At 48.2% G+C, this 19,597-nt stretch overlaps 1 protein-coding gene across 2 annotated transcripts in view; it reads right to left on the bottom strand.

The window, feature by feature from the left end:
• LOC144259201 (alpha-2-macroglobulin-like) overlaps positions 1-19,597 on the bottom strand; it is a 59,412-nt gene that overhangs the window by 38,176 nt on the left and 1,639 nt on the right. For both annotated transcript variants that reach the window (XM_077807385.1, XM_077807386.1), the window contains exons 2-15: positions 17,045-17,228; positions 15,270-15,426; positions 14,914-14,966; positions 9,691-9,711; positions 8,356-8,524; positions 6,264-6,348; positions 5,298-5,421; positions 4,208-4,322; positions 3,918-4,027; positions 3,281-3,442; positions 2,666-2,893; positions 2,219-2,282; positions 1,102-1,244; positions 372-521 (exon numbers count right to left, since the gene is read on the bottom strand). In XM_077807385.1, the coding sequence (XP_077663511.1) occupies positions 372-521; positions 1,102-1,244; positions 2,219-2,282; positions 2,666-2,893; positions 3,281-3,442; positions 3,918-4,027; positions 4,208-4,322; positions 5,298-5,421; positions 6,264-6,348; positions 8,356-8,524; positions 9,691-9,711; positions 14,914-14,966; positions 15,270-15,426; positions 17,045-17,228 (1,765 nt within the window). The remainder of the gene's footprint in view (positions 1-371; positions 522-1,101; positions 1,245-2,218; positions 2,283-2,665; positions 2,894-3,280; positions 3,443-3,917; positions 4,028-4,207; positions 4,323-5,297; positions 5,422-6,263; positions 6,349-8,355; positions 8,525-9,690; positions 9,712-14,913; positions 14,967-15,269; positions 15,427-17,044; positions 17,229-19,597) is intronic.

The raw sequence follows: 19,597 nt of genomic DNA, 5'->3' as shown, positions 1-19,597 counted from the left end.
CCAAGGGTGATCCTACAATAACAAAACCCTACAGTAACAGAGCAGAATGTCTGACTCCAGGGCTCAGCACTGACTTCTCAATAATAACCCAGTGTGTGCTGACCAGTACTCACCAGCGGCCCTCCAGTAATAAATCAGTATGTGTGGTTGTGTCCTCACAAGCGGCCCCAGAACTATAAATCACTGGGTGCAGCAACAGTTTTCAATAGCGCCCTACATAGATCAAGCAGTGGGCGCAGACCTTGTGCTGACTTGGGACCCTACAATAACAGGCAGACTGCTCTGCCCTAGCTCTCACGAGTGATTCTCTGCACTTTCCAGACAAGATCATCTCTTGTGCCCATTGATCACCAGGCCAGGCTGGCACTTACAGAGCTGGGCGAGAGCTCGGCTTCAGGTTTCATGAGGAGGACGCTCTTGTCCACAGCACGGATGGCGCACAGGGAGCCCGGGGAGGCTCCGAACCGGAGGTGAGTGTTGGAGGCGGGGAGGCCCTCGGCCGGTAAGAAATGCAAGTCGACCTGCAACCCCAGGAAAGGTGTTAGAGGAGCTACTTCTCCAGATACCTTCACATGCTGCCCCGCAGCACAGCTCAGTCCTGGAACCACCTCACCGAGCTCTGCCAATGCCCCTCAACTCTGCCCTGTAGCCCCCTGCTATTCCAGTCCTGGGCTCCCCACACAGCTCTGCCAATGCTCGTCAGTCCTGCCCTGCAGCCCCCCCTGGTATTCCAGGGCTGGGCTCCCCATACAGTTCTGCCTATGCCCCTCAGTCCTGCCCTGCAGCCCCCCTGCTATTCCAATCATGTGCTCCCCACACAGCTCTGCCAATGCCCCTCAGCCCTGACCAGTGCAATTCAAACATGACCAGCAGCGCCCCCTATACGTCAGTTCTGTTTCCACCCTCCATAATTCTGCCTATGCAAATTAGTCCTGATGTGCATTCATCTCTCATATTCAATTGCTGATCCATGGTCAGTGTCCGATAGGTCATGGAGCCATTGAACGGTTCCTGAGTCTTCCTTGAAATTTGCCATTCCAGGTTCCACAGGTGGGCCATTGTCCATGGCGTGAATGCGAGTTATAGAAACCGGATGCTCACCTTATTGGCAAAGCAGTTTTCAATCTTGAAATCTTCGGAATTGGCGATAACTTCCCCGCTGGGTAAAGTGGTGTATACGAGTACCCGGGCCAGGGGGGCGATATCAGGCCTCACGGGGAGCCTCAGCTCAAATACCTGGATAACTGGCAAACCGAGAGGGGGGTGGCTAAGCTATAGAGAAGCAGCTCCAGGGCCACACATTTCCTTAGGCTCCCTCATGATGGCTGCAATATCAGCCACCCTGAAAAATGCGCTACCCAAGGGTAAGAGTTTTCGCGCATAGTTGAGGCTTTTGACTCTTATTGCAGACACCTGGTGTGGGATACTCAGGTGAGATGGGTTTGGTGGATCTCAGCATGTCCTCTAAGTCCATGTCAGCTAAAGTCTAGCACTGTCCTCCATCAGTGCAGGATGCCCCTGCCCATGCAATAATGAAGGCGAGGAAAGAAGTGCGTGTTGTACAATGGCTCTGTGCGGAGGGTTGTGCGCACAGGGCTGCAGAGGGGGTGGGATTCCACACTCCTGCTCCTCAAGGTGGAGTTTGCCCAGCCAGCCTGAATCAGTCAAACTGGGAATCCCTTGAGACTGCCATTAATGAAATGAAATCGGTCAGGGGAACTGTGTGTGTGTCAAAGGGAGAGAGAGACCATGACTAGTGAGACAAGGAGGAGAGAGAGAAAGTGAAGAGGAGAGAAGGGTGCTGTTCTCGTCACCTCCTACAGACAGAGCAACTCAGCCTCCCAGGACAGACAGAGAAAGGCGTGGGGAGAGCTCACGAGAATGGGTGGACATTTTTCAGATGATTTTTTGTTGTTGAAAAATGTAGACTCAGATCAAAGAAAACATTTCACAAATTTGTGTGAAATTCACAAATGGTTTTGTTCAGAAAAAAAATTGGCAACAAATCAGAAAGTTTTGTTTCGACATTTCCTCAATGAAAGGTTCCATTTTTCAATTCTAAACAACTCCTCATTTATAATTTCCCTTCAATTCTATTTAAAAAAGATGAAAGCAGCTCAAAAGTGAAATGGTTCACCAGCTCCCAAACAATTGTTTTTTGAGATTTCTGGTTCGGCCAGCAAACCGCAAGGTCAGTTATTCACACAGCTCTACTCACGTTCTCCATCCCGCATGGGATGCACCTCAGTGCTTGCCCTCACGATGCCTCCCTTGGCCATCACCTGCCAGGAAGAAGAAACCCACCTGTTACAGAGGTCCTGGTGGGAGGTGCGGGATGCTCATGGGGGAATGCTGGGGTTGGGGGGGGGGTGTCTATACCGATGCCTTCCTGTGGGGAAGGAGCAGAAAATCCCGCAGAGCCATATAGAGAGTCCCAGACCCAGACTGGAGTTTATTGGGACCTCGACCAAGTCAGAAATTCTCTCTCCCAGCAGAAACCATCCACTCGCCGGCCAATACTGCATTTCCTTCACTGGCTTTTACATGTAAATGTCAAGGTCAAGTGAACCTGGCCTCGGGGCAGTTTGGTGGCCTGGGACATATATGGGTGTCTGGCCTCCAGTGCTGTGTCATGTGTACGGAAGTAGAGGTCATGAGGGCTTACCAAATAGTAAAAGACGATTTCCTTCTGCTCCCCCACGGCCTCTGGCTTCAGGATGTAGTGCACCCGGACCACCACGTTGGAGCCACAGCTTAAAGTCTGAGACATGGGCTCAATTTTGAGAAAGCTCTTACTTGGGGAGTAAAAGCGTGTTGCTGTGTGAACGACGTTACCATACACAGGGGTGACCCAGTCTGAGTCGTAACAGTTCAGTTCAGATTTATGGTTTGCCTGATAAAGAAGAACATTTTTACATCAGATCAAAAAGTGAGTAACAAGTCTACTAGCATTTCAGAAGGAAAAAGTGGGTAATTTTAAAAACATGTTCTTGGCAGATTTTTCAGTGCACATTGCATTGATCTGCATTTTCCATGCTCGTGTGGAGAGAGACAGAGATGGAGAAACAGAGAGAGAGCGACCGAGTGTGTGAAGGACAGAGAGAACAAGGGACAGAGAGAAAGAGAGCAAGACAGAGAGGAGGAGACTGAAATTCCCAGCTAACAAACTCTTTGTTTTATCTCCCGATGGGCAGAGAGATCAATAAACCCATGGACATCTCCCCTGGAGCTCAGCCAGTGACACCTCCCATCCCCTAGCTCCCTGGATTCAGCCACTCACGGTGATGTGAATGGAGGTGTCTGTGAAGTTGACAGTGTCTATGGAAAACCGGACTCGGCCCTCTTCATTCGTTGTGTAGTTGGCTTTGTATTTGTTTCCCCCTATGGAAATCCGGATTGTTTCATTGGTGATTGGAGCATCGGTCCCGTCCACCAGCTTCACCTAAAGGAACAAATCCAATCTCCATTGCTTATACCAGGTAGGGAAAGCAGTCCCCACAGTCCTAATGACCCTTTGCCCACGTTATTCCCCTGAGGCAGCTCCAGAGGGTGTTTCCTACAGAGCTGACCATGGGGCAGGTATGTGCGAACATGCTGGGTGAGTCTGAACCACCTGAGGAGGTGGTTTGTCCTCCCAGAGTGTGTGATTGGGAACATGGGAAGGACTGTGCCGGCCACACCAATGGGCCTTCTCCTCTGTATCTTGTCTCTGACAGCACCAGGGGGTCAGAGAAAGGTGCTGCAATTCCCACTAATGGCAAGGATACCACAGCATGTGTAGAGGCAGAGGGAGATGGCTCCTGTTCCCGTGGTTTGTGATCGTCCCATGTTTTCCCTTTTCCATTTGCACGTTCTCATTCTCCACAGACAAACACACCCGTGTCAGGTAATTTCCTGGGCTCTCAGAGGTTCCCTACCTGCCCAGAGAAGGGGATCCCTGGTTTGTAATGAGAGTCCACCTGCTCAAAGCTGATTGTGCTCATGGTGCCTGTGATCTCACTGGAGCCTGTCCCATTTAACTCCACCCCTGCAAGAAAACACGGCATAGAGGGGCTTGAACTAATGCACTGACCTGCAGCTCCTTCAGATGCTCCAATGCTGCCCCCCACGTTGTCCAGCTCTGCCAGTGCCCCTCAGTGCTAGCTTGCAACACCCACTGCTATCTCAGTGCGGCCCCACAGCTCCACCAGGTCAGCATGATGCATACCTGTACCCTCTTCTGTGATCTTGCCTTGCACCTCAATTTTCATCTCATAACCCTTTCGCTTGAGCTGGAATATTTTAGTCTTCACCACATTGGAGACACAGCCTCGAACGTCCGCCTGAGCCAGAGACCAAAGACGAAATTACCATGGAAATCCCTGTACAATTCAGGTCCGTGTGGAACAGGAACAGATACTCCAGCACCCAAGACATTTGCCTGCTGCTTGGTTTGCCTTAATCCCATCCTCTTACTGGCTTGATCTGGCCTGACTCCATTTCTTCCTTTCTTCCTCAACAAACCAATCAAGGCATCTCTGGTCCCCAGTGACTTATCCAACAGGCAGCCCTCTCTGATGCATTTCACCATAAATTCTCCTAGTTACAAGCCTGGTTCCCTGATTGTTCAGATCACACCCCCTAGATCTGCAACTTCCCATCAGTGTGATAAATCTCCTTGTGTCTTTTATCCACCCTTGGAATCCTCTCTCTTTCTTCATGCATATTCTTGCTCTCTTCTTCTTTCTCTTGTTCTTTCTCTCTCTTTCTTCTTCTCCTCCTATCTCTGTCTAACCTACTTCTATTTTCTCTCTCTTACTTTCTTCTCCTTCATAGTCTCTCTCTCTATCTCTTTATGGCTCTTCCCCTATTCTCTCTACCTCCTTGCCCCATCTCTCTCTTTCTTCTTCCTCTTGAGTTCTCTCTCTCTTCCAGATCCCACAGTTCCCTCTTGCTTTCTCCTCTGCCCTGCTCACCTCCCCATCTCAATCCCGTTCACAGACACAAAAACCTCTCAGGGTCTTTTCTTTCCCAGTTAGAAGAAACATCCATCCAGGGGTGAATCCTGATCTGGCTGATGTCAATTGGAGTTTTGCCACAGATTTCAATGGGGCCAGAATTTCACCCGAGGGGTTTTTCTTCATAATTTATATCCCCCAGCCCTGGCATCACCTCCTAACCAATACCTTCCTCCTGTGAGACAGAGCCCAACCCAGAACACACAATTCCAGCTGAGGTCTAACAATCCCCTTTGACAGACACAGATCACCCTCCTCAAGACAGTCACCTCCTGCCTATGGGATGGGCCTTGGACTCACTTGTCTGGTGAATTCCTCACACACAGCCTCGGCCTCTCTTCCATAGCAGTGTGACCTGGCCTGGGAGAATCTCCGGCACACACGGACATTCACCAGGCCGGGGACAGGGGTCCCATAGGTGTATCTGTAACCAGAGAGGCGTTAAAGAGACACAAGGTGCTTAGACAGGGAGACAGAGTCAGGCAGAAGAGGCCTTTTGGGGCCCTTTATACCATTACCCCTGAGGACTCTGTTGCTGGTTTCCTAATGTCTATTCTCTGGAGCGCTGTCTAGTCCTGTTTTCCAATGACTCAAGTGATGGGGTTCCAGCCATTTCCCGGGGGAGATTATTCCATTACCCAGCAGGCCTCCCCATTAGGAAATGTTGCCTGATGGTCAGGCTCTTCTGCCCCTTAATCAGTTGAGTTTCCCTTCTCCCAGCTCCCTCCCATTTGGCCACACCTTTCTGGTACGGAAGAGCCCAGACCTGCGGACAGTATTCCAGGTGCAGTCTCCTCAGAGCTGTGGGGCCCAGAGCTGAACACTGTCTTCCAGGTGGGGTCGCACTTTAAGGCTGTATAGAGAGGGATTATCATCTCCCGTCAATGCTATACAAGTGTCTGAAGGAGGCATCACCAAGGGGGGCTGGGATAATTTACGGAGGCACTTGGGGGTCTGATTAGGAAGGATGGAATGATGTTAAGAAAGGGGAAATTTGGGTTGAATAATGGAGAAACCTTTCTGAGAGGGAGCTGTATGGGGCTGAGGCATCGTTTCCCGGGGCAGGGGGAGGAGCCCCATTGCTTGGGATGTTTAAAACTTGGGCTGGATGCAGACTAGACAGTAGGGAACAATCCTGCCCAGGGCCCTTGGGGATGGAGAGAAAGGGACCCAAGGGGCCTTCTCCAGCTCTGGTTTGTGGGGGTAGCAGCAGGAAGGCAACGGTGGATGAGCACAAAAAACGGTGACTCAAACCCTGAAACTCACAGACCACAGACGGCCACTTTCAGCTCCTCATCCTGGATGGTGATTTTCTTGGGCAGCTTCACTGACACCTCGTACTTGGGCAGCACTGAGGGAGAGAGACGGGCCAGACGTTGAGCAGAGCAGAGGGATCACGTGTACATCACTGTCACTACCCCATTGAGTGACAGACACAGCCTCTCCCCCTCCCCCCCCCCGCAACGCATGGTGCCAGATCCTCAGCCTGCTATAAATCACCACAGCTCCATGCCCCTCAGTGCAGCTGAGCCAGTTTACACCAGCTGAGGATCCGGCCAGGGACTGTGGAACTGAAGAGAAAGACACCGTAACCCCTGCTCCCCTCCCCTTCGCTCCCCTTGCCCAACCCTGCCCGCTGGGCTGTCGTTGCTTCAGAGACTGTATTCCAAACTATGCAACGCAAGTGATACCTAGTGAGGGCTCGACTCCCCAGTGCACCATCATCACTCATCAGATTTAAAGGGCCACATTCACTGTGTGCTCTGGCTCTTGTGCTGCTCCGGTGAGGCAAAGCAGCCATAAGCCCGCTTACTTTGCATCCCTGCTGGAGTGGTACAAAGCAGACGGACTGCACCAGTGAATGTGACCCTGGAAGTTTAGCCATTTTAAACTTATCCCTGCATGAAAAGAGTCAGAAAAAGCAAATATTGTTTCCTGCTGGCTGAGTTCACAGACTGAATTCACCTCCTGGCTAGGCACTAGAATGTTAAGTTTCAGCCCCAAAGTGAATTTTCTCAGAAGTTCTGAACTAACTGAATGAGGGGGTAGTAATGGGAGAGAGACACTGGCGGGAGGGGGGGTAGGGGGGGAGGGAAGTGGAGACCAAACTCGATAAGAGCTGCTGTAGGTATAAGGCTCAGGGAAAAGCCAGCTTGGCTCAGAGTGGCACACGCAGAGGCACCCCAAGCAAGGAGGTGGCAGACTGTCCAGAGCCAGGTCACACTGGAACCAGTGAGATCAGCCCATCTGGAGCACAGGCTGGTCACAGTGCCCGCACTGCCATGCTGACTGGTGTTCGGAGCTCTGCAGGTTTGCCAACAAGAGCACTGCTTTAAAGCCCTTCAGTTGCGATGCCCTGTGGTACCTATCTTGCAGTTCCCAGCACAGACCCCAGAAGCAGTGGATTCAGGGAAGTTTCAGAATGCCCTGTCGGACAGCAGCGAGAGGCCTCGTGGAGCCACTGTTACTAAGCCGTTCAGAATGAGCTGGCTCTTAGGCTTGCTGAGAGCAAGTTCTTAGAATGCATGTAAGTGGCTGGAGCATTTCTGTGGGACAATTCAAAGTGGTCGGGGTGGGGGCTGGAGTGGTACATTTCCCTAGACTAGACAGAGCTGTACTTTTTCTCTCCTTGGGTGATTAGTGGCAACCACTGTAATTAAGGTTGCATAATGGGTTCTCTGAGAATCTACCACTCTTGCTGGCCTCATTTTCCTTTCCTCATAAACCTTCTGAAAGTTTGCCCTTTGGGGCTGATGTTTTCCAGGCTTGGTCTCCAGACAAAGTGTCTTTATTTATTTATTTTGAACATTTGAAGATGTTCTGGGTGCCACGGACTGCAAGGACAAAGGTGTGAAGACCAGAGTGGGAGAAGGGGAGAAAGGAGAGGTGAGTTAAGCCAGTTTCATTGGCAGAGCACAGGGGAAGCAAACTGTGCCACTGTAATGTAGCATTCACATAGTTTGTTTTGCATCCGTACCATATACTGCACACAACTGGTAGGAAAGACCCTACACAAAAATAAAGCTGCATTGTACTGAGACTGGAATCACAGCCCAAATCCAGTAGGCCCAAGGGATGGGCCTTTGTATTCAGACCCAGATACGCCCAGGCTTACAGTGAACAGTGACCCTGACAGTTCAAGTGCTGAGGAGAAAGCTATACACCACTGGATGCGGGCTCAGATCCTGATCCCTTAGAGTATCCAGTGTTTTCCTGGCCCATTCCTCAGATCACTCTTCACACATCTACACCCCAGACAATCCTGAACTGGATTTTTGTGCCTAGAATGGATGAATCCCAGCCAGTTGCTCCTGCTTCCAACGCCCCTTGCCCCAGCACAAGTGGGACCCTTTCTTACCGTATTCCTCCACAGTAAAGGAGTGTTCTAGATTGGTCCCCGTCTCTTTTTGCACCACCACGTTGTAGGTGCCTTGAATGGGCTCGGAGGTGAGGGGGAAGGAGAGCTGGGTGAGGCCCCCATTTAACTCCACCTCTCGCCACTGGTACACGCGGTTCCTCTGCGGGTCCTAGAGGTGAGAAGAGCACAAGGTAATAAGACAGGATGACTCTTAACCTTTCATTTACAGGCAGGGTGTCTACACAGCATGAGGCTGCAGAGCAGGGCAGTTGCAGTCCAGTGTTTGGCAGAGATACAGGATATATACACGATCAGCTCCATGGCCTCTCCTATAGCTGAGGTTAGGGCACCTGGTGGCCAGCTCTGTACTTTCCCAGTAGCCTGTAAGGATTCAGTCAAGTCCTGTGCAATCAGCGTGTGATTAAACAGCCAGCTACCAGCACCGTATCTGTTCCATTGTCTGCCCACCTGATCAACATGCCCACATCCATATAGAGTGGGCAAGGAGGATGGGAGAGAGCAAGGCTAAGAGACCAATGCACAGACGGCAGGATGTGATGAGTTTTTCTGTGCCTGGGAGTTTTAATGTTACATTTGCAGTTCGAGAAATGGCAACTGCTCTGGCTGAGGACTGAAATATTCAGGTTACCTATGGGGCTGAGAAAACCCTCCCTATGCACGTATTTGGAAGGCAATGGGCTATGGAAATGCTAATCTGGTCTTAAATATGTAGTTGTTTGGGCTACCTCTCTGGTTCAAGCAGCCAGTATATCTTTGACTAGTATAGCTTATCCCTGTATGGGAAGGGGAATGAGTTATGCCAGTATAAGGCACCTCTATGTTGGTATAACCGGGCCCATGCTAGTGGCTGCACTGGTTTAACTATTTTGGTATAAAATCCCACCCCTGACTGACACAGTTAAACTGGAATGAAATCTGTGTGCAGACCAGGGCTCACTTTCACAAAAGACCCTTTTCCGGCTCCTTTAAGCACCCTAAAGAAGCAGAAAAGGTCACGGGCCCATTTTCCCCCTTTGCAGGTCAGGTTCCAATGTTGTGCTGCAGCTGAGGACTGAAATATCTAGGGTGATCCAATGCTGAGATGATCCAATGATCACCCAGGGTGGGTGGGGTGAATGCAGGACTCTATTTCCTGTTCCCACAGACTCACCTTTACTTCCTTGCTCTGAGCCCCCTAGTGGCCGCACTACCCATTCACAATGAACACCGCACTACACACCCCCTCTGCTGTGAAGCACGGGAGTCTCCCCAGCCCCGCAGCAGCCCCAGGTTTCAGCTAGCGGCCGTGAGAGTAAAAATCAACGTGCCACTTACCTTGATGAAGACCAGTGGAAACTGTGGGGAAAACAAGGAAAAGCAGAGTTAGAAATACAGGTCAGACATGCACTGAGCTCATCTACCCTGTCCAGGGGACTTCTGTGTCTCTGCATTTCCCTCTGCCCCTTGCTCTCTGTTACTCAATGAGAAACTACAGTGGGGCCTTCTAATGTTTTAGAGCCTGAACTGGTCAGTTTAACACAGCTGTGAAATTAAACACTTCATTTTGCATTTAGAGGATTCAGGGTAAACATTTCAAAATCACCTAAGTGAGTTAGAAGCCTTTTTCAAAAATGATTTAGGCACTCGAGGCCAAAATCCACAAAGGGATTTGGGTGTCTAACTCCCACTGATTTCAATGGGAGTCAGGCACCTACATATCTCCGAGGTCTGTGGCTTAGGAGCCAAAGAGCCACTTTCAGTGAGACTTTGTAAAGGTGGCAGATTTGTAAAGGTATTTAGGTGCCTAACAATGCAAGTGGAGTTTCCAAGTGCTGAGGTATCTAGTTCCCCACTGCAGCCAATCGGAGTTAGTCTCCTAACCTGCCTATGTGCTTTTGAAAATCCCACTAGGCACCTACCTACAGCTTTAGGCACCTAAATCCCTTTGGCAATCTGGCCCAAAGTGCCTAAGTCACTTCTGAAAATGGGACTTGGGTTTCTAAGTCACTGAGGCACTTCGGAAATGTGCCCCTGAGTGTGTAGCCATTTGGAAAGTCGCTGGTTTCCAGGGCTTTGAGGTGGCAACTCAAATCTCTGTGTCCTGCTCTACGGCATCAGGCGGGGCCTGCTGCTGGGATGTCTCCTGAGGGACCCCTGCTCCTGCAAACTCGCAGTGAGGTTGTGGAGGGGGGTCAACTAGATCACAGTGTACCATGTGCAGGAAGGTGTGACAAAGCCAGGTATAGGGGTCTTGAGGCCCAGTCACATGCCTTCCCACAAGACAGAAGTGATCTCCTCAGGGCCTGACTCACTGCTGGCCCACCCCTGGTGCTGTCACTCACACCCAGTGCAAAGTAAGGCACACAGAACAAGCCTCATTTGACGTTTTATGCCCACTTTGCTCTGGTGTTAATGATGCCGCAAGGTGCACGGCACTGGGGAATCAGGCCCTCAGGATGTTCCTAAAGCCACCGCTGAAAGTCTCTGATTTCCAGTCCTATCAAATGGAGAAGCCCAGTGCTTAATTAGTACCAAGGCTTGCCAGAGCAGAGCCCCTGCACCTCTAAGCTTGGCGTTCATAGCCCTGGCACCTCTGGGCTTACTGTGTCAGTTATGAAAGTAAAAAAAATGCTTGAGCCCCAGCACCTAATTGCTTGAGCTTCTTTCATTACAAATTCATTTCACATCTCTTTCATTACAAATTAAGCTCTGGAGAAGCCAGTTATTACTCGGCATGTGGAAACCAACAGCTTCTTTTTGATAGTTAATCTTAGCAATTCTGTTCACTTCTCTGGTAGTGTTTTATGTTTCCTTGTGATCAGATGAAGTGATCAGACTCTCCTTGTTACACTAGCCTGCTCCTTTACTTTCAGAATAATGATTTGCCTCTGCAGATTCATCTGCCCTGCTGTTCATTCCCTCTGCCCTGAAATCCTGTTTCCTATATTCAGAGAGCCCAAAAGGATGCCAAAAACAGAGGATTATGATTTTTAAGATGTAACAGAAGATGGAGGGAGGTTCTTAGCTCCACCAACTGTGGGCAATTTATCATGTAGTCTTCCTTCAGCCTTTTCTTTTCTAGACTAAACATTGACCAATTCTTTCAACCTTTCCTCATAGATCAGGTTTTTGAAAACTCTTGTAAATGTTGTTGCTCGCCTCTGAACTCTTTCCAGTTTATTCACCTCTGGCAAAAAGATCCTAACAGGACAATTTTCACTCCCTGCTCCAGGGGCAAGATGAATCTCTTTCCCAAGTATGAGGAGAAGAAAACACTGAGAAGATTTTTGAACTTCCCCCCTAAAACTCTGGAGATCAGATGGTTAACATTGCTGGACAAAAACTGAAGGTATTATTGGATAAGTTTAATATGATACCTGTAAATGGAAGAAGTGTAGGGACATTTCACATAAATTTAATTGACTGCTGGGAGTGTTATTGATAATATTATTGATAATATTGATAATATTATTGATAATATTGATAATATTGATAATATTATTGATAATATTGATAATATTATTATCATCCCTGTGTCATTCGTCATTGTAGGGATTTCTCTGTAATTACAAATGATGTGCTCTTTCTAGTGAGATTTTTATTACCCATGGGTGAGGATGCCTTAATTACCCCTTTGGAACAATGTGGTTGTAAACACTAAAGCTCAGCCATTCCTGACAAATTATCAAGGAGATTGGAAGACTCTGATGTTAGATTTCTCGGAGACATCATTATTAAGTCCTTGAATTCCTCTCAAATTTGTGAATCCTATGAGTTGCTGGTAAAATCCTTGCAACCACTTGTCTCTAAACAAATTGATTTTGCTTTTAATTATTCTAAAAATGCTTTCAAAGGTAAGTACACTTGGCTTGATGCAGACCGTGTGAAAGAAAACACAGCTCTAGCCTGTCTAGCTAATAGGGTAAAATGCAATCCGTCTCCTAATTTACTTCATAATTTAATAGCTGCCAGAAGACAATATAAAGGTTTATTATATCAGAAAAAACAAGACTATCTTAGATCCTTGTGGAAGGAGTTTGAAGCAGCAGCTAAAACTAAAAATTCTTCCACATTTTAGAAGATGGCGGCCACGGGTTCTGGCAGATAATCTCTGAATGATAAACCCCATATTAATCATGAACCTTGGATAGCATATTTTGGCCAGATCTTTAATGATTCCCCTCAACCAGTTTTTAAATCTAATTCTACCGTAGTTGATGCAATGAGGAATCCTCTCTTTGATTTACCACTCTGGCTTTCAGTACAGTACAGTGAAGTACACTCATTAATTTTAGCCCAACAACGGAAAAAAAGATCCAGCAGAAGATTTTCTCCCTGATGAAGTTTTTCAGGATAATCCTAATTGGTGGTCTCCAGATTTGGCTAAATTATTTACTGTCATTAATCATACCGGATGGATTCCGTCTGGCTGGAAGTTCACTATTATAGTTCCTATTTTTAAAAAAGGGGACAGAAAGAATTCTGCTTCATGTAGACCTGTTGGTCTGTTAGATGTGGCAGGGAAGATTTAATGCAGATTTTTACTCTCTAAACTTGAAATATGGGCTTTAAAGGCTAATTTACTACACGAAGAGCAGTCCAGCTTTAGGTCTGGTAGAGCCACAGTGGGATAATTATTTTATTTTATCCTACATGATTTATAAATATAGTGTGGTTAATGGTAGTAGTTTACATGCTGCTTTCATAGATCTAAAGATGGCATTTGATTTTATTAACCAAGAAAAACGTTGGGCAAAATTAAGAAGGATGGGAATCGATCTAACACTTTTGCATATTTTGGAGGCTCTACACCAGCGCAATATGGTGAGGTTAAGAACTAAAGCCAATGGAGAACGTACTGTTTTCCCTATTTCTAGGGGAGTATGCCAGGTTTGCTTTCCAGTGCCTCTCCTTTTTAATGTATATATTAATGAGGTGGTGATGTTGTAAAGAAAGATGATTTTTCTCCCCTGCAAAATAAGAGTAGATCCATTCCAGTATTGTTATATGCTGATGGCATGGTTGTATTATCGCAGCATCCAAGAGGCCGCCGGTGGTTATCTTATTTTTTCCATTATTGTAACTCTCAAGACCTAGTTCTCAATTATAAGCCCAAAGTCATGATTTTGGGGAAGAACAAAACAAGTCTTTGCTTTGACTTATTTAGGGATAAAGTTTCATCATTTAGGCCACTGGTTTCCTTATCATGAAGACTTAAAAACAAAAGGCCCTTAGCTCTGGCCAAGGGGTGCTCTGTTTAACCTGCCCATATGCTGGGAACAGAGCTGCCCCAGTGCTAAGAATCTTTATGCAAAAATAATGTTGTAGATGATCTATGAGGCTGAAGTTTGATAGAGCGGCCAAATTTCGGCCTTAGAGATCATTCAAAATAATTTTTTGAGGAGACTTACGATTCTCCCGAATTTTAGCCCTCCTTTGTTTTTACGTGCTGAGGTGGATGGTTTTACTGTAAGTTGTAGAGCTTGTATTGCTTTTCTTAAATTTTGGTCTAAGATCTGTACTCTTTTAGATAACAGATTGCCCCACTTTTGCCTTCAGGAGATGGAGGAACAACCTATGCACTCCATATTGCCATGATATAAGACCTTCCAATTTATTATACATAGGCTGGATTTTTCTATGACTCACTTATTGTCGGTATCTTTTAATCAGTCTAATCAACTACTCAAACAAAGAATGACAAATATTACCTAACAAGAAGATCTGGCTGTGATTCATGGTTCAAAGTTTGTCTTTTGGTTTTCTACTTTGAAGATGGCTCATGTTTTTGAACAGTATTTGACTGCATTATGAAATCCTCATTTTATGTAAGGGATATACTCAATTAAGATGCCAAACCATGGAAATTGCTGTCGTTACAGGTAGATATGGAAAAGTTCCTTCACATCTTCAGTTTTGCCCATATAACTCTGGAGCAATGGAAGATCTACCGCATTATCTTTTGAACTGTAGATTTTTCCAGCTTCTGAGAACATGCTTGATTTTACCTCTTTTATATAAAAAGAATTTTTATCACCATCTCAAAAGGATAATGTTTTTAGTTTTTTCTCAATCCCTGGTAGTAATCAAATCACTGGCAATTTTTGCCCTTTCAGCATTGGGCCATGGAGGAGTGTTTTTATTAGGTTCTAATTAACCTTTTAAGGTCGTATATGTTTTAGATGATGTTGCTGTTGTAGACTTGTATGTTTTTCTTTTTGTATTTGCACAACTTATGTTTAAATTAAACATGATTTGATAAAATTGCCAAAAAGTTTTGACATTAGCCAGTTTTACATTATAATAAAGCATGATTTATATTATGTCCTATGTACATTCTGTCAATGAAGTTGAATGGGGTGTAAATCATGGTAGAATCTGACCCTTATGAAGAAGATGTGGGGAGTCAGAAGGCATCGCTTGCTTTACACAGTCACTTTTACGGCTCTAGATGGATGTCAATAGAAATAAGTTCCTCAGGAATCACAAAGGACTTTAAAGGGGTCATATCAGCGCTCACCATGTCAGCCATGGAAACTGATCAGCGATCAGACCTACCTTCTCATTCCGAGGATGGAAGTCTTCGTCCAGAGAGACGATCCGAAATAGAACTGCAGAGGGCATGATTGAGAGAGGAAGAGAATTTCACTGTCAAGCTTGCAGTTGCTCACCCAGGGACCATCAGTCAATGAGGCAGCTGCTGTGTGTGTGCCTGGCCCAGATGCAATGACCGGTGGACACATGGCAAGGTTAGATGCATGCACCACATTCCCCCAGCTTTGTGACTGGTGGGGAGGCAGTGGGAAGGCAGGTTTACTCCCAGCTGTACTAACTTGGTGATGACTTGTGGGGTCTCTGGGGAGGCAGGGAGGATTTCCTGCTCTGTATATAATGTCCCACCCGATTCCCTATACCTGTTTGTCCCGGTTTGTAGATGGGTTTGTCCGTCTGGACAAAGACCAGGCTCTCTGAGTTCTTGACCAGCACCGATTTCCGGCTCCTGAACTCCAGCGTCGGCCCCTTCACCAGCACCGTGAGAAACGCTGCTGATGAGCTGCTGGACTTTGGAACCTGGAGAACAGCAAAAGAGCCGCTGCCTTAGAGGCTCCCCCTTCTGCACTGAGCCTTTGGAGGCTGGAGTTGTACATGGAACCCAACAAAAAGGTCACCACATACCTACCAGAATCAGATATTGTGGGGTCTGGGGAAAGAAAGCCAGGCTCTGCCAGTCTCACCTCACCCTCGTTTTGCAGGACTCTTCTCCTCCATCCCCACTAATGTCTCCTCTACGCTGCCAGAATATTTGCCATGATGGGGCCTCCAGCACCTCCTCCAGAGGAGACGGTGCCTGCCACCCACTGCCATCCCCTCCCAACCAGGAGTCTCTGACTCCTCCACCCCAGTAGCTCATATCTTAAGAACTTCCCCCAGTGTCTTAGTTTCAGCTTTTCCTTCTGCCCATCACCCCTTGTGCTGCCTCTTGCCAAGACTGGGGGTCATTTCTCTTCCCTCATTATGCTCCTTCCTCAAAGGGATTGATGGACTGTGATCGTGTGCCCCCAGCTGTGGATCCCAGTGATGGAGGAAAATGGGAAGCTACATCTGATTAATTACTTCTGTGCTGGGTCCATTTTCTTCTACTGTCCCCGCAGCCAGCCTTGAGAGCTGCAGGGAGAAATCCTGGACTGGCTCCTGGGAGAGGCACAAGATGAGCTCATGGACGTCATTGGTCTCGGGGAACTTCTCTAACCGCCTCCTTCCATGGCTTTCTTTCTGGTCTCACTCAGAGGCTTGTGGAGCCCCTTGAGAAACGGGAGGCCAGGCCGCAGCCGTAAGATCAGCACTGACTCAGAGAGAAAACCACCCAACAAAGCCAGCCACACTATAGCCTGTAGCAGAACCTCTCCCAGCATTGTGCCGGGCACTGAGCTCAGCACTGACTGAAGATCACTCCTAATGAGTCTCATAGACTCATAGACATTAATGTCAGAAGTGACCGTTATGATCATCTACTCTGACCTCCTGCACAATGCAGGCCACAGAATCTCACCCATCCACTCCTGCAATAAACCTCTCACCTATGTCTGAGCTATTGAAGTCCTCAAATCATGGTTTAAAGACTTCAAGGTGCAGGGAATCCTCCAGCAACTGACCCGTTCCCCATGCTGCAGAAGAAGGCAAAAAACCCCCAGGGCCTCTTCCAATCTGCCCTGGAGAAAAATTCCTTCCCGACCCCAAGTATGGCGATCAGCTGAACCCTGAGCATGTGGGCAATATTCACCAGCCAGATACCCAGGAAAGAATTCTCTGTAGTAACTCAGATCCCACCCCATCTAACATCCCATCACAGGCCATTGGGTCTATTTACCATGAATAGTTAGAGATCAGTTAATTGCCAGAATCATGTTATCCCATCATACCATCTCCTCCATAAACTTATAGAGCTTAATCTTGAAGCCAGATAGGTCTTTTGCCCCCACTGCTTCCCTTGGAAGGCTATTCCAGAACTTCACTCCTCTGAGTCACCCACAGCACTGCCGGCAGGAACTGTGGTTTTCCGTGAATGTCTCCTTCCTGAGCCTGTCTCTGTTTGTGATTTCTGATGGTGTCAGGCCTTGCAGGGGTTGGTCCCAGGCTGTCACTATCTCACAGACTCAGGTAATAAACCCTGTGGGGGTCAGAGACTCACCGTGAACGGGATGCACTTGAACACGTCCTTCTCCGACACCACGTCTGCGATCAGGCTCCTGTTCGCCCCTGCGTATTCCAGCGTGGCGCTCAGCGTCACAGACTCGTTCAGGTGGGTCAGCTGGATACAGACCTTTTCAGGAACGTTGGTGTGGATCAGAAAGGGCACTAGCACCATGTACTGCCTGGGAAGGGGAAGGGCACAGGTCAGAGAGGCGGGGATGGGGAATGGAGAAGGTACTGATGAAAGGGCATGGGCTAGTGTGACAGCCAAATCCCCAACCATCCATCCACACTGTAATTTGTACATACAGGATGGTGAATTTCATTTTGTTTTTGTAACATACTAGCTGGTCTGCTCAGTCAGCCAGGAACCTAGGACACCACCTGGAGCGAAGGAACTATTCTGTGCTAGCAGCAATTGCTGTCCAAGGGCTGTTTGTTCAGGCTCCCAGCAGGGCGTGGAGATGGCTTGAAAAGTTCCAGGCTGTTAATTGATGTTTGTGTATCCCACAGCCCCTCGCTGTATTATCTGAACAGCGGGGAGGGAGCTCAGATGAAATGCTTGTTGTACCTCCATGGAGACTGGCAGGCAGTTACAGAGGAGTGTGGATCAGGGCTTTTAATCTAACCCCCTCTCTAGCTGTCTGTGGATCTAGGTGTCACCAGCTGCCCTCAGTAATGGAGAGATACAAATGTAGGGATGGCTGTGTGCGATGACATCTGAATGTAGGGAATAGCCATTGTGCTAAAGGGGCAGCGTGGCCTAGTGACAGGGCTTTGGCTGGAGAACTCATTGCTATTCCTGGGTCTGTCAGTGACCTGCTGTGTGCTACTGGGCTTCACTGCTCTGTGCCTCAGTTTTCCCATTTCTCCTGAAGATGCTGCTTCCACACCCCCCCCCCCTTCATGTGCATGGAGATCTTTGGATGAAAAGTGCTAGCTAAGTTCAAATGTTAATGAGGACTTTACCCAGCTTGGCTCGCCCCTCGCCAGCAACAGAGTGATTTGGGCTACAGAAGGATATTTGACTGTCCATGGGTTCAGCCTGCTGACTCAGAGCAGAGATGCTGGCAGAGCGTCACTGCTGGGAGGCTGGACATGCAGCAGTGTGAAGCCCCCTGGGACACCCAGCTTTCTGCCAGGAGGTTGTTCATCTTGCTGAGCCAAGATTTCAAAATGACAAAGTCAGGTAGGAGTAGCCTTAACCTGGCTCTGATTAAATTCCTCTTCGCCCTCTGTTAGGCCTGAGCCAAAGCCCATGGAAGTCAAAAGGACTCTTTCCATTCCCCTCACTGGGCTTTGGATCAAGCCCTGTGTGATTTTCTCTCTATCTTCAATCTCAGCCAATAAAGGCTGGGGGCTGATTCTCCCCCGCCTGACACCTGGTGCAGAGTGAGTGCAAAGGGGGCCTGAAATTGGCCCTTCTGCTCTGGTAGCATTTTACATCCTCTTTGCCCTGCTGTAAATGGCGATACAAAGAGCAAGGCCATGGAAAGCCAGGGCCTATGTTTAGCGCTGCCAAGTGTCCTGCCTCGTGTGTGACACTCACCCGTTCGGCAGCCTGTCACATGTCCCTTCAGCTCAGCTGGATTCTCACACATCAGAACAGAAAACTCTGCACACTACCAAAACCAGACACTGCTCCAGGGCTTAATAATTTGTGCCAGGGCTTGCCAGGGCTGAGCCCCGATGCGTCTAGGCTTGGCAGTTCATTGCCCTGGCACCTCTGGGCTTGCTGCATCAGTTACAAATGTAAAAAAATTGCTTGAGCCCCGGCACCTAATTGCTTGAGCCCTGGCATTTCTTTCATTACAAATTAAGCACTGCGCTGCGCACACTTCTGCCTCTGGGGTGAGGATGACAGAATGAACAACACGTGACAGTCACGTTGCGTAACACTCTAATGGCAGGCTCGCTGGTACTGCAGTGATTAGCACAGTATGAGATCCTCAGTGAATAGCTGAGCCGCAAGAAGGCAGCAGGCAGTTTCCTGCAGTTGCCCCTTGGCTGCTACAGGCGGCTGTGGCATTTGCTGAGCAGGCAGCCAGGTGTCTCCTCTCTCCTTGCTGGCTCAGAGCAAGCAGCCTGGAGGTGATGACAGAATGTGAGAGACCTGATACTGGCCCCAGGCTCCCCCCAGGACAATTCCCCAGCCACTGTGACCTGAACAGCCCAAAGCATCCCAGGAGTTCCAGCTCCAGCAGCCCTACCGCTCAGTAACAATAACCCCAGCAGCTCCGCATCTGACACCCTTGGGCACCTGCTACCCTAGCCAAAGCTGCCAGGTTTTGTTGAGCTTCCTGGTGAACACTACCCTTTCCCTCCTCCTCTCCTCCCCATAGGGTGACCAGATGTCCCGATTTTATAGGGACGGTCTTGATTTTTGGGTATTTTTCTTATATGGGCTCCTATTTCCCTCCACCCCCTGTCCCAATTTTTCACACTTGCTGTCTGGTCACCCCACCTCCCCACCAGCTTGGGGCAGAGTATGCCAACTGTAAACTAAGCATGTATGCAAAATACTCACTAATATGCCGATTACTTCATTAAA

This window comes from Eretmochelys imbricata, chromosome 1, assembly GCF_965152235.1.
Source record: "Eretmochelys imbricata isolate rEreImb1 chromosome 1, rEreImb1.hap1, whole genome shotgun sequence".
NCBI classification, from domain to species: domain Eukaryota; kingdom Metazoa; phylum Chordata; order Testudines; family Cheloniidae; genus Eretmochelys; species Eretmochelys imbricata.
This window is presented reverse-complemented; position numbering and strand designations above follow the sequence as displayed.